The 12,999-nt window shown below is 41.2% G+C and overlaps 1 protein-coding gene across 6 annotated transcripts in view; it reads right to left on the minus strand.

The window, feature by feature from the left end:
* The window catches only part of LOC147219360 (uncharacterized), a 106,029-nt gene that overhangs the window by 55,700 nt on the left and 37,330 nt on the right, over window positions 1–12,999 (minus strand). For all 6 annotated transcript variants that reach the window (XM_086172644.1, XM_086172643.1, XM_086172642.1 and 3 more), the window contains exon 6: window positions 5,803–7,128. In XM_086172644.1, the coding sequence (XP_086028770.1) occupies window positions 5,803–7,128 (1,326 nt within the window). The remainder of the gene's footprint in view (window positions 1–5,802; window positions 7,129–12,999) is intronic.

A 12,999-nucleotide genomic window follows, 5' to 3' on the forward strand; every position in this document is an offset into this window, starting at 1 on the left:
TTTGTCAGGTAAAGTATACAGAATCAAAAAAGTTTTTAATGGCTAAGATTATTTTCTAGGTCTAAATAGTAGGACTGCAGGTTACCGGACAAAATTATTTAAAATCCGCATGACAGTGAACTGCGCTAGTCTCGTTTAGCTAACGTTATTTTCAAGCGCTTTGAAAAGTCTGAGTTTTTTTAAATTTTGAAATGACTTTACCATTTTTACGTGCGCTCTGTGAATATTTGATTCACTGATGAATAACAAGTAAATGACAGCGACTTACATCCATCCCGTTTCCCCATGCAAGAACCATCGAGCAACATTTTAGCAACATTAGCAACATTTTACCCACACTCTGACCCGAGGGAGGGTTTTTCCCCGGTGATTCGGAAACCACACGGATGCACGACAACATCCTAAAAATAAAATTCCTGACGGTCATCAAATGTATTGTTACATGGGTAAAAAAGGACTGACTAAACCATGAACGCAACGGCAGATTAGCTCCACAGCTAGCTCACATGGCTAACTAGCTAAAAGTGACAAGTGCCCTGTTTCCTGTGCAGATCCACACATTTTGTTGTGTCGGATTCCCTCAGTGAACGACTTAAAATTCATCGAACACGTGCCCGAGACATGTAGTCATGTTTGTGACTCAGAGAATCTGAGATTTTTGTCAGTTCAGGGATTAATTGGCTGCCACTGAGCTGAAAAAAATGGAAAATAAAAAAAAAAAAAATTGCGACGTCTGGATGGCTATGAAAATTAGAAGCAAAAAAAAAAAAAAAAAAAGGTAGACCAAAATAAGCGCATACTTTGAATTGCTGGTAAAAGACAAAAAAAGAAAATGTGAATGTCATTCTGGTATCTATTTTATTTATTCTTTTACCCTTTTTGTGATTCCATTCTCATCCTAGACCAATACGTGGCATGGCTTCTGTTGTTGTTATCATCCTGTTATTTTTATCCTTGTTGATGACGTTCTGTTATCTATTTTATTTGTTTTATCCTTGTTGCCTTCCTGTCTATTTTATCATATTTATTTTAAATCTTTTTATCCTTGTCATTCTGTTATCTATTTTATTTCATTTATTAATTTTTTTTAATCCTTGTTGTCACTATGTTATCTATTTAATTTATTTCTATTTTTTTATCATCGTTGTTGTGATTATGATATCTATCTAATTTATTTTATTTATTTTTAATTTTTTTATCATTGTTGTTGTCATTCTGTTATTTATTTTATTTCATTTTATTTATTTTAATCCTTGTCATTCTTTTGTCTATTGTAATTTATTTATTTACTTTTTATTTATTTTTTAATCCTTGTTGTCATTCCATCTCATCCTGGTTATTTTTATTCATTTTATTTTACTTATTATCTGTTCCGATCCTTGTTATTGTCTTCATCCTTCTAACTGTCTCTTCTATTTTGATTTATTTTTATTGATATAGTTATTGTTGCGCTACTGTATTTAGTATTTAAACAGTAGTTCATTTGTTCATTACGTATCTTAATTTATAACACTTTTTATGGAGAGACTTTTTTTCTTAGATTATACTTTATACTCTTACATGTCAGAGTTTATTCATTTTATTTTATTTTTTTAACGTGTATTTTTCGCTTGTCTTGCTCCTGCTGCAAAACCATTTCCCAAGCACGGGATCATTAAAGTGCATCTCATCTCGTCTCAAAAGGATATTTTTGACAAAAACAAATTCGCAAACCTGAATCAAATGAATAATCCGTCCGATAATTTCTCCGATAAAACCCTTTTCCCGTTCCTGCAGATCGGAGCTCGCAGAAGCTCCGGCTGTTGCTTCAAGGTCAGGGCCGCAGTTCCGCGAGCGGCCACCGGGGGGCGCCAGAGATCGGGTCACTGGTACCGAAGGATTCGCTTTCACTCGATGTCACCGGCTCCGGCTCGGTTTGCTGAGATAACACGGCTAGCTAATGCCTCCCGGCAGCTTCAGCCCACGGGACAAACACATAGTTCACAAGATGATACATATACCGCCACCTGATGCTTCTCGGTGTTGGTTCTCGGGGGGAAACTGACACTCAGGCAGATTTCGGTCGTATAAATAGAGAGAAGATGGAGAATGAGGACTTAAATAGACCTGGACAGAATACTAAATAAGCCTGCGGAGATGTTTACCAGTCCTTATAACCGATGAGCCGGTCGATAATTCACAAGAGACGACAAGAGAGACACCCAATGCCCTTCTTGCAAGGCAATGACCCGGAAGGTGGGAGACATGTCCACCTACATCGGTCAACAAGGCAGAAAAATTAAAGCGACGTCTGTAAAACCGAGCTTCGGGACCTTGTCAGGAGCAATGTGGACTAAAACCTGATTGAAAAAGTAGAGTCGGCGGTTCAAAAATCAAAATCAAAACAAACTGATGGCTAAAATAACCCTGACCGTGCCCTCTCTTCTATATGGGGGTCAATGAGCATACATGTCACATAGTACTTTCTCCTCCAGCGACAATGTGATAGAGGGACATTTAAACAACGGGGAAATGATTGAGTTAAAACAGGCACTGATTAATTGCTGCCCTGTTGGGAGCTCCAGGAGACAATTCCACCAAGATCAGATGGTCCTTTTGTCATCATCTGTGCCTCTGAGGCCCCTTTGTCTGGATTCTGCTCGGTTTGATTCAAGACTAAGACAAAACCGTCTGATTTCAGGGAGCCGTGTGTTCAGTTCTGGGGGGAAGATGGTCTGCAGCCCTGTTTTTGTGATAAAGTATTTATCGGTTTGTCTCGACTTGGGCGTCCTCTCCTGTAAAAACTGTCCAAGTTGCGGATATGAGATATAAAATATTGAAAGGACGGCATGTACAAAAGGGACATTCACCAAAAAAAAAAAAAAGACCCCAGGAGGGGCCACACCAATGCCCGAGTTTGATTTGCGGTGAATTTTAACATCAAAAATTTGAATTTACCGTACCGTCCACAAGCTTCGAACGCTGTGGCTTAAACAACGATGCGGCTAATTCATGGATTTTTTGGGGGTCTGACAAGCTTCAGGCCACCGAAACATTTAGCCTCGTCACAGTGGACCGATGAAACGACCGTGAAATTCTGAGGCCGTTCAATTCCAACACGAAGAAGACTTTAATGGTTTTAGTGCACAGGAGGAAGACCAAGTTACCGGTATGTAACTTGTATGGTATCTGGACACTTGTACCATAGAGTGCAGCTTGTATATGGGCACATACCGTACTTGTGGAGCATAAGGCACACTACCTTACAGTCTTTGGCAGACGCTTTTTTTAACCAAAGCAACTTACAGTGGAGATGCCGGGGATCGAACCCAGCTACAACTGGGCTACATACGACACTTTTGCGGAGCATAAGGTACAATGCATTATAAGGCGCATGATAAAGCGTACGGTAGATAAAGCAAAACTAGATAGTCAGAGTAGTCGAACCCACTGTTGAATATTGTCCTCTAACTGTGGCCATCTCACTTTGTTCCCTAAGAAACTGCTTGGTCTTCTTTACTTGGCGCACTTCACCTCCTTGCTTCCTCCACTTCATTGATTCATTCATGTTGAATTCTTTGGTGGCTGCTCTATTCCCATCATCTACTGATAGCCTTGAGTCTGAATTTCGCTTCGTAAGCTTGCCTCTTAACAGGTGCCGTTTTTAGGGGCACTCACCACACCTACAGCACACCTCGCCACTGTCTCACAGCGAGCATACATGTCCTGCACCAGTCTAACATACATCTCTGCCACTCCAGAATTCCTCATACAATACCAGAGTTCCTCTCGGCACCCTGTCATCTAACGTTGTCTGACACTGCAACCCATATTCAACCCACGTGTCAGGTGGGTACGGTTCGACAATCAATCAAACAAAGCAGCTTGGTCGCTTACCAAAACATTTGGCAGATGTTTGAACACAGTGTACCACATAAAATTGGTTGGAGGTCAGTAGGCACGACAAGAATTCATACATAAGGCGCTGGATTATAAGGCGCACGGCGGATTTTTGAGAAAATGTAAGGATTTTAAGTGCGCCTTATAGTGCGAAAAGTACGGTACATTTATTGATTTTCAGCCCATGCGACTTATATTCAAGTGCACTCAACAGTCCGGAAATGACGGTAGTCTTGGCATAGTCTACCTCGGCCATTTCCAAGGAAAAAAAATGGCAAATATAGTAACGAGTCTTACCTGTCGTCGTTTTGGTCGCATCGTCGGTCGCATCGAGGTAAAGAGAGAAAGGGGAGGGAGGAGAGGGAAACATAACGTTCAGTCACATTGGAAATCTGCATGGTGGCGTCAAAGGTCACAGTTCAACATCAACGCTAACAAAGGCTTCAGCACTGGAACCTCCTTGACCAAAACCAAAACAAGTGTAACTTCAAGCACATGCTTGAGAGGTGGTTTCTGATGGTCCCTTTTTGAGACTCGTCGCAGCTTTGAGGCCTTCCGAATGGGACTTTGGGGAATGTTTTTCCGCAACTAGCTCCACCATGTTGGCTAGGTTTTTGCTAACAAAAGGGCCCGGTGACAGAAATGTAGTCAAAGACAATGTGTTTGGGATTGAAACCCAGAAGTTTCCAAAGTCATGAGGATTAGAATGAAATCATTGGATCGTTTCCCCCCGGATTACTGGATGATATTCGGAGAAAAAAAAAGCATGATGTCTGGAAACTTCATTTTGGACTCATCTTTCTATCACAGTATCAACTGGGGGGAACTCTCTTTTGTATTTTTACGTTGAGTAACAGTGAGTGGGAGACATGTCTGAACTTAAACTGTAAAATAGACCTGAACGGGTGCAAGAGCAGGAAAAAAAACATAACTCTGGATCGGATCAAACCTTCAGTTTGGTGTAGCTACGCTCAGAGATTTGCAGGGAATAAATAGTCGGACGTAGAATTGCTCAACTTCTTGCCGGTCGACTACTTTTGGTTTAATCCTGGTCTGTACCGGGTTTACTGCATCCATTTCAAAGTACACTATGATAGAAGTATCAGCTATAAACACAAAAAAAAAAAAAAAAAACAACACAAAATGCATATGGCTATGCCAAAAAAAAAAAGGCGTGCTCTGACAATCAAATAACTGCAGGTTAAAAATGTCCAAATCCAAAAACCATCTCTTAAATGATGGATTTTTGCGCTACGTGACTCCTAGCTTGGCCTTGCAAGGTTCCGGTTTGCGCGCTCACAGCGCCCCCTAGAGGAGATCGTGGGAAGCTACTCATCGTTGACAATCAGAGCAAAGAAGAGCGGAGCAAGCGGAGGGTAGTACAGCTATCAGATGTGGCGGAAAAATAACGATAAGAGTGGTTACGGTTCTAGATCCATACAAAAAGAGGCAAGCGAGGCATGGGGGGCGGCGGGGGTTCAAATAGGACAATGAAACTTATCACATTAACACTGGAGGTTTGTTAATGAAGGGCCCGACCAGTGTGGTACCTTTGTGTCTGGTACGAGTGCTAAACAGCCGAGTACCGAGACACAAATGATTTGCGTTAAGAAGGTGCTTTTTTTAATGGGTATTAGTAAGAAAGAGTTGTATGCTTTTCGGTGCCAGTAAGAAAGAGTTGTATGCTTTTCAGTGCCAATCCCTCTGAGTTACGGGTTGGTTTTGTTTCTAACCTGTCGGGCCCTGGTTATTACAAAGACATAACAGAAGGGACCAAGCACCAAGCAGGCCCGGTATTCAATCCACAAACAGCCATGCATACAGGAGGACAACTAATAGCAAGGTCCTGCTATCTTAGTATACAGAGACTTCAGTTCAAATTAGCCCCATGTTATTCATTATCTTCCCCTGTAGTTCACCAACCTTCCAGTGGGGGGAGCAGTGGCGATGAGGAATCCTGGTGCTCTGAGTGTGCAGGGAGAGTGGGAGGGGCTGCTGGGGTGGTGGAGGAAAGGGGAGTGGCTGCGGTAAGGGGCACGGCTACAGCTCTGGGGGGAGTGTCTGATGATGATGGATGGGCGCTTTTAGCGGGTGGAGCCGGACAACCAAGGGGCGGAGTCGAGGCGGGGAACGCAACGGGGGCGGTTCCGGAAAAGGAACTACCCGCAGCCGCGGTTGTCGGGAGAGCCGGCTGTGGGGTCGAGGGGACGAAGGGTTTGGCGTCAATGTTAAGGGACGATTTGACGGCGGTCGTAGCCTGCTGCGTTTCTGTGACGGACGAGGCCGGCGAGTTCATGAGCAAAGCCGATGCAGGGGGGAGGTCTGGGAGGTACTTGCAAGGGTGCGGGACGGAAGAGGAGGTTTGTGAGGCGGAAACAAGCGCTTCTGCCGTAGTGGACAGGGGTGCTGTGGCAAGGGAAGGGGTGTTGGTGATAGGCGTGGTGGTTTGTGAGTCGGGAGTGGAACCCGGCGGGGTCTGGAGGACCGAATCGAGGAAGTTGAAGGTCTGGGAGACCGGACTTAGATTGTCCCCTGCCATCAGCGCTAGGCTACCGCCGACATCCCCGGCTAAGCTACTCCTGGGGGCAGCACCAGCCGTCGCGCTAATACTTGTTTCGGCTTTGCCAGACTCGACCTTCGGCGGCTTCGCCTTTTGCCAGTCCTTATCGGACCCGGGAAAGTCATCCACGCACATGGGCTCGTAGGAGCGCGGAGATGAATCTGATGCGAGGCTAGCGTGGGAGCGGTTGCTGAAACTTGTGGGTATCTCTACAGAGGCGGAGGGGAAAGCATGACCGGGGCTGGATTTCTGAGCCACGGAGTCAAGAGGGGTCGCGTCGGCCTCGGTAGCCCAGGTCGGAGCCACGGCGGCGGGCGTCGGAGAGACGGGCTGCTGGGGTGCTCCCCACTCCTCTGGAAGCCTTGCCCGACTCTTAGCCTTCCTGCCTCTCACTCTACCCCCTCCTCCACTCTCTCTGATCTCCCACTCCCAGTTCTCTTCCTCGTCCTCCTCCACCTCCTCTCCACCCTTTTCCTGCATCCCGAGCTTGTCATATTCGCCGACGTTATTCTCCTGGCTATCCAAGAAGTTGTACACCTCGTCACGGCCCTTCCTCTTCTTCTTCCTTCGTCTCTGCTGCTGCTTGCCAGCCTCGACCCCCGGCCCTGCTCTCTCAGGGCTGAGGGGTTCGGAGGTGGACGAAGTGGGGCTGCTGTCATCCATTGAGCCGCCGGGAGAGAGGATGGGAGCTGCCGAGGGGGTGGGAAGGTTTTATAAGAGGAGGAACCGATCACATACCGCGTCAGAAGATAACCTGCCAAAAAGCCATCGGATTGTGGTTACTATCGGCACGATTTTGATCCGTCCGGTCCGGATTTCCCGACGCCTTCTCAACTCTTACTTCTGCTTGGGTATCTTCTCTCTTTCACGAAGCTCGGTAAGAGGCAAGGACGCCCGACCAGTGGGTACAACGTCGTCTTTCAGGGTAGCCTAAAAGAGAACGCTGTAGGCGCTGGTCACGAACGGCCATTTTATGCTTTTTAGGTCTCCCGATGCGGGAAGATCGTCCAAATTTGACGTCCCGCGACTGCCGGAGGTTCAGCGCTCACGTGCCGTCCAGATGACTCGCAGGTTCATCGCGCTAAGCTAATCGGTCGATCTTTAGACGACTTCAAGGCAACTAACGAAGAAAACGTTATCGATGCAGTTCAACATGAGAGCTTCATTCGGACGCAACGGAGGTCTGGTTGGAGAATCATCTTATTCTTCGTCAGAATAGACTTTAGCGGGATGATATTCGCCGTTCGTAGCTTCGCAGATTCTCCCGCGGACTGTGTGAAGCCATAGTAACCACAGTCTGGATGTTTTAAGGCTCCTTTTGGCTCAAACCTTAAATATCCCTTATTGTTACCAATATGTGATGGTGCCTGCTTTTATAAATGCACGTGGCCAGAATGTGTTTTTACTCACCAGAAACTGATGCCATTAATTCCATTAAATAATCGACAAACTTTCGAGCAACGCAATCGGTTGCGACGTGTCGCGGGAAACTGGCACGGATAAACAAAACAAGATCGCTACGAAGGTTTAGCAGAGTCGAAACGGGGATATCGTTCATTAAAAGGGACTTTTTGAACAAATTCACTTTCAAATTAATTCCTTTTTTTTTTTTTTTTTTTTTTTGTAAAATGGTGATTTGGGGAGATGTTTTTTTTTGGGGGCGTCTCAAAATAAGAAAGACAAAGACAAAGGGATTCACATTTAAAGATGACCATCATCATCATCAGTGTGACTCGGGGGGGCCAAGCTGGAATTTTCTAGCAGGCAAACAAACAAATAGAGCCACGGAGGTGCAGCTACCAAGCAAATAAACACAATATTGAGTCGGGCGTCTCGCGGGACAAAAATATAAACCCATGCATGTCTGGAAGAATCACGGTAAAGAACGAGTCACCGCCATGCGTGACCAAACTTATTTTTTACAACATCCATACCGACCCCCATCCTGTGTGAAATGTGTAGCATGAAGACCCACGAGGCTGAATAATAATAATAATAATAATGATAATAATAGAAATGATATCAAAATAATTAAAATGATGATAATAATAATGATATGACAATAATAATAACAACGATAATAAAAAATAGATACAAATATTAACAACGCTATTATTTTTGTTGTTATTATTGTTAATAACAATAATAATTATATTTTTATAATTATATTTAGTTTTATATTTTATATTAATAATTATAAAAATAATGACGATAATAATAATAATAATAATAGAAATATGATGACAATAATAACAATAATAAAAATAATGATAATAATAAAATAATGATAATGATGATGATAATAATAAAATATGATGATAACAACAACATCAACAACAACAAAAACAATAATAAAAACAATAATAATAATGATATTATTATTAATGTTGTTATCATTATTGTTAATAACAATAAAATAATAAGAAAATATTGACGATAATAATAATAATAATAATAATAAAATAATGATAATTATGATGGTAATAACAATAATAATATTATAGTTACAACAAAAAAAACAATAAAACAAAATAATGGCAATAATAATGACAAAATTATTATTATTATCAATGATGACTATAAAATAATAATCTAAAATAATGACGAGGATAATAATAACAATAATAATAACAATAACAATAATAATAATAATAATAATAATATTATTATTAATATTGTTATCATTATTGTTCATAACAATAGAATAATAAGAAAATATTGACGATAATAATAATAATAATAATAAAAATAATAATAATAAAAAATAATGATAATTATGATGGTCATAACAATAATAATATGATAGTTACAACAAAAAAAACAATAAAAACAAAATAATGGCAATAATAATGACAAAATTATTATTATTATTAATGATAACTACAAAATAATAATTTAAAATAATGAAGATGATAATAATAATAATAATAATAATAATAATAATAACAATAATAATAATAATAATAACAATAATAATAATAATAATAATAATAATAATAATAATAATAATAATAATAATAATAATAATAATAATAATAATAATAATAATAATAACAATAACAATAATAATAATGATAACATTCATCCTGCAGTGGAATGAATCTGTGTCCGCAATCCTTCCTGGGATAAAGTCATTACAGGACGGTAACAGCCTTTCCCTCACCGTGCATGTTTGCAAATTAGCAACGGCAAGTGCTTCGTAAGCTCGTAACAGAACGGGAGACGGGAAGATGATCGAAGAGGAGCCGGGACGGCGGCGAGACCGACGGAAGGGTGAGAATTTGGAGATATTCAATGAGGATGTTATATCGGATATGCTAGTGGCGTAGCTAGCTAGCTAGCTAGCTAGCTAGCTCACAGGGGTTCCCTCCAATTCATCGCTCCCATCCCCCACCGCCGTCATAAGAAGGAACATGCAGGCTGGGAACAGAAAGCCTGGTTATCTTTACAAATTAAAAAAAAAAATGCTTAGGCGAGCTTCACACACACACAAACACACACACACACACACACACACACACATACTCGTTTTGCGCTGAGCCGAGCATACGTGGAGGTAACGCGACAGCAGCCCTGTTTATAATCCGTCCAAATCTGTCCTACATCACCGGCTCCATAAAAAAAGAAAATTAAAATAAAATAAAAAGAAGTCCCTCCCCTTCTTTTTCAAATCCTCGCCTGCATTCATAAACTGATTAGTTGCTATTTTCCCCTCGCGGCTCACCTGCTATAAACGGCGCGGCAGCGGCATTATCATCTATATTTAATGTAATGGGGTATTTAATGGGAGTACATCTTAATCTGGAGTCTGTCAGCCTGCCAAGGAAAGCATTAACCTGGACCCAAAATGCTGCACGGCGAACCATCCACATCCAAACCGGGTCGGGATTACTCAATTCAGGCTTCCGAAAACCCCTCCTTCCGATATTTACATCTGCCGTTTCGGACGTTTCGCTGCGTAAATCCAGCCGAGCGCGTTTTGTAATCAAGTTCGACTCGTCGGGAAAAGCCGATTGCGTAACGATTGTGGAACTCCCGTTTTCTCGGTAAAGCCGTTCCCGCGCGGAACTCGCTAAATCCCAGGCGGGAAGTAAAGAAAACCGTTAATAAGAATCGGACAGCTTTTAAAACAAATAAAAACAACGTTTTTGAGACGATATCTCCAGATCTGCGGCGATGACGGCTACCGTGTTTCGGGGCGTTTCTACGGTTCGTCGCTCAATGACGCGCAACCGGAACGTTGTAGCTACGACGACGGATACTTCGCATCTGAAAAGATATATATCCGATAACGGCGCCGCGGGAAGCTTCCGTTTCTCCAAAGATCAAATTCTCCTCAATTTGTTTCGTAATCCCGGTTATGTAACGTGACCGGCTGAGCTCCGGCTTTAGCGACTCACCGGGAAAAACTTACGGTTTCCCTCCTCGGGGAATATTTTTTGTTTTAAGCTGCACCAACCTTGGTGCTACTGTTATTTATTATTTATTATTGTTATGTTTTACTTGAAACTCTGGCACAACAATTTCCTTCGGGATAAATAAAGTTGTTCTTATTCTTATTCTTATTCTTTACACCCCGTCGTTACAGCAGATATTGATTATCTTCTTGTCGCGATAACTGAATTTCTTCACGTGAAGACATTTCGGTCCTCATCCCATTCACTTCTAATGAGTATATATATACATATATATATATATAAACATACGTATAAACAGGACTGTCTCAGAAAATTAGAATATTGTGATAAAGTTCTTTATCTTCTGTAATGCAATTACAAAAACAAAAATGTCATAGATTCTGGATTCATTACAAATCAACTGAAATATGGCAAACCTTTTATTATTTTAATATCGCTGATTACGGCTTACATCTTAAGAAAACTCAAAAATCCTATCTCAAAATATTAGAATATCATGAAAAAGTAATTTTTGTTTTTTTAATTGCATTACAGAAGATAAAGAACTTTATCACAATATTCTAATTTTCCGAGACAGTCCTGTATATATATATATACATATACATATAGATATACACGTATACATACATATATGCACATATAAATATACACAAATATATACACATGTTAAGTATATATGTATATTCACATTTATATACATATATATTATTAAATCATATATATATATATATATTTTAATCAATTATTATTACTATTATCATTATTATTATTATCATCATCATCATTATTGTCATCGTCATAATTATTATTTTTTAATAATTATTAATAATAATAATTATTATTATTATTATTATGGTTGTCTTTGTAAATGAAAATATTTACATAACAAACCACCGTAACTTAGACTCTCCCAAATTATTATTATTATATATTTTATAATAACAATATAATAATAATAATAATAATGAGTTTCCCAAAATAACCGCCACAGTTTTGGGAGAGTCTAAGTTACGGTGGTTTGTTATGTAAATATTTTTATTTACAAAATGAAACCATAACAATTAGGGTTGGCCTCGCCATGTTCTGGTTGTTGTTTGCCCAAAAATAAGATACTCTTGGATTGATCCGAAGAGTTGAGCATACAACGTTAATCAGATACAGGGGAGGAAGAACTTGGCAAATAAAGCAAACAGAACAACCAGAACACGGCGAGGACAAATCCAGTTATTATAGTTGTCCTTGTAAATAAAAATATTTACATAACAATCCCCCGTCACCTCGACCCGCCCAAAACCCTGGCGGTTATCTTGGGAAACTCCCTGAAGAAGCCTCTGGGATGAGGGCAGAAACGTCTTCAAGCGGAGAAAGTCAAGTCCAGTTGCCGGGACGAGAAGATTTCCATGACTTGTATGTCCGAGAACCTCCGCGGACAAGATATTGATTATCATTAGATAGAGCCGGGGAAAGTAAAAGGCGTGACTTTCTTGGTGATTGTGGTACATGAGGTTGTCACTGCGTCCGTCGGCGGACGAGTCACATCAGCTTAAAAAGCGGTGGATGGAGACCTCCCTCCCGTCTGCTCGGTAGACTAACAAGAGGAGGCTGCCCTCTGCTGCCCGAAGCCTGTCCTGTTCAACAACTTTGCTTCCCTGACGCCAGTCCACCCTCCGACCACAACATTAGGATTAGAGGTTCCAATTCAAGCACGTCACGATGAAATATTCAACCGTTCTTGTCCGAATCGTCTTGTCTTGGCAACTGGGCTTGAATTTCTTCACTTGGAGACGTTCTCATGGCCTGTGGGGAGTTTCTGATTATAACCGCCAGGTTTTTTGGGCGGGTCGAGGGTACAGTGGCGTGGCTTCTTGTCGAAATCTCGTCTTGGCAACTGGAGTCGAAATTCAAGTCCAGTTGCCAAGACAAGAAGATTTCGACAAGAATTCCCCATGACATGGATGACTGAGAACCTCCACAGCCATGTTCCAGTAGCTTGTTATGTAAACAGAAGAGTTGAAGGTCAGAAACTTGGTTCAAAGGGGTTGTTATGCTAACAGGGGTGTCGTTCGTTGGGGAAAAAGGAGCAACTTTTGGGGATTTACCTGGATTGGAATGTAAAAAGGTGAAGCCAAACTTCTGAGAATG

Source organism: Fistularia commersonii, chromosome 25 (genome assembly GCF_037954325.1).
Source record: "Fistularia commersonii isolate RoL2024-O1a breed Wild chromosome 25, RoL_Fcom_v1.0, whole genome shotgun sequence".
NCBI classification, from domain to species: Eukaryota; Metazoa; Chordata; class Actinopteri; order Syngnathiformes; family Fistulariidae; genus Fistularia; species Fistularia commersonii.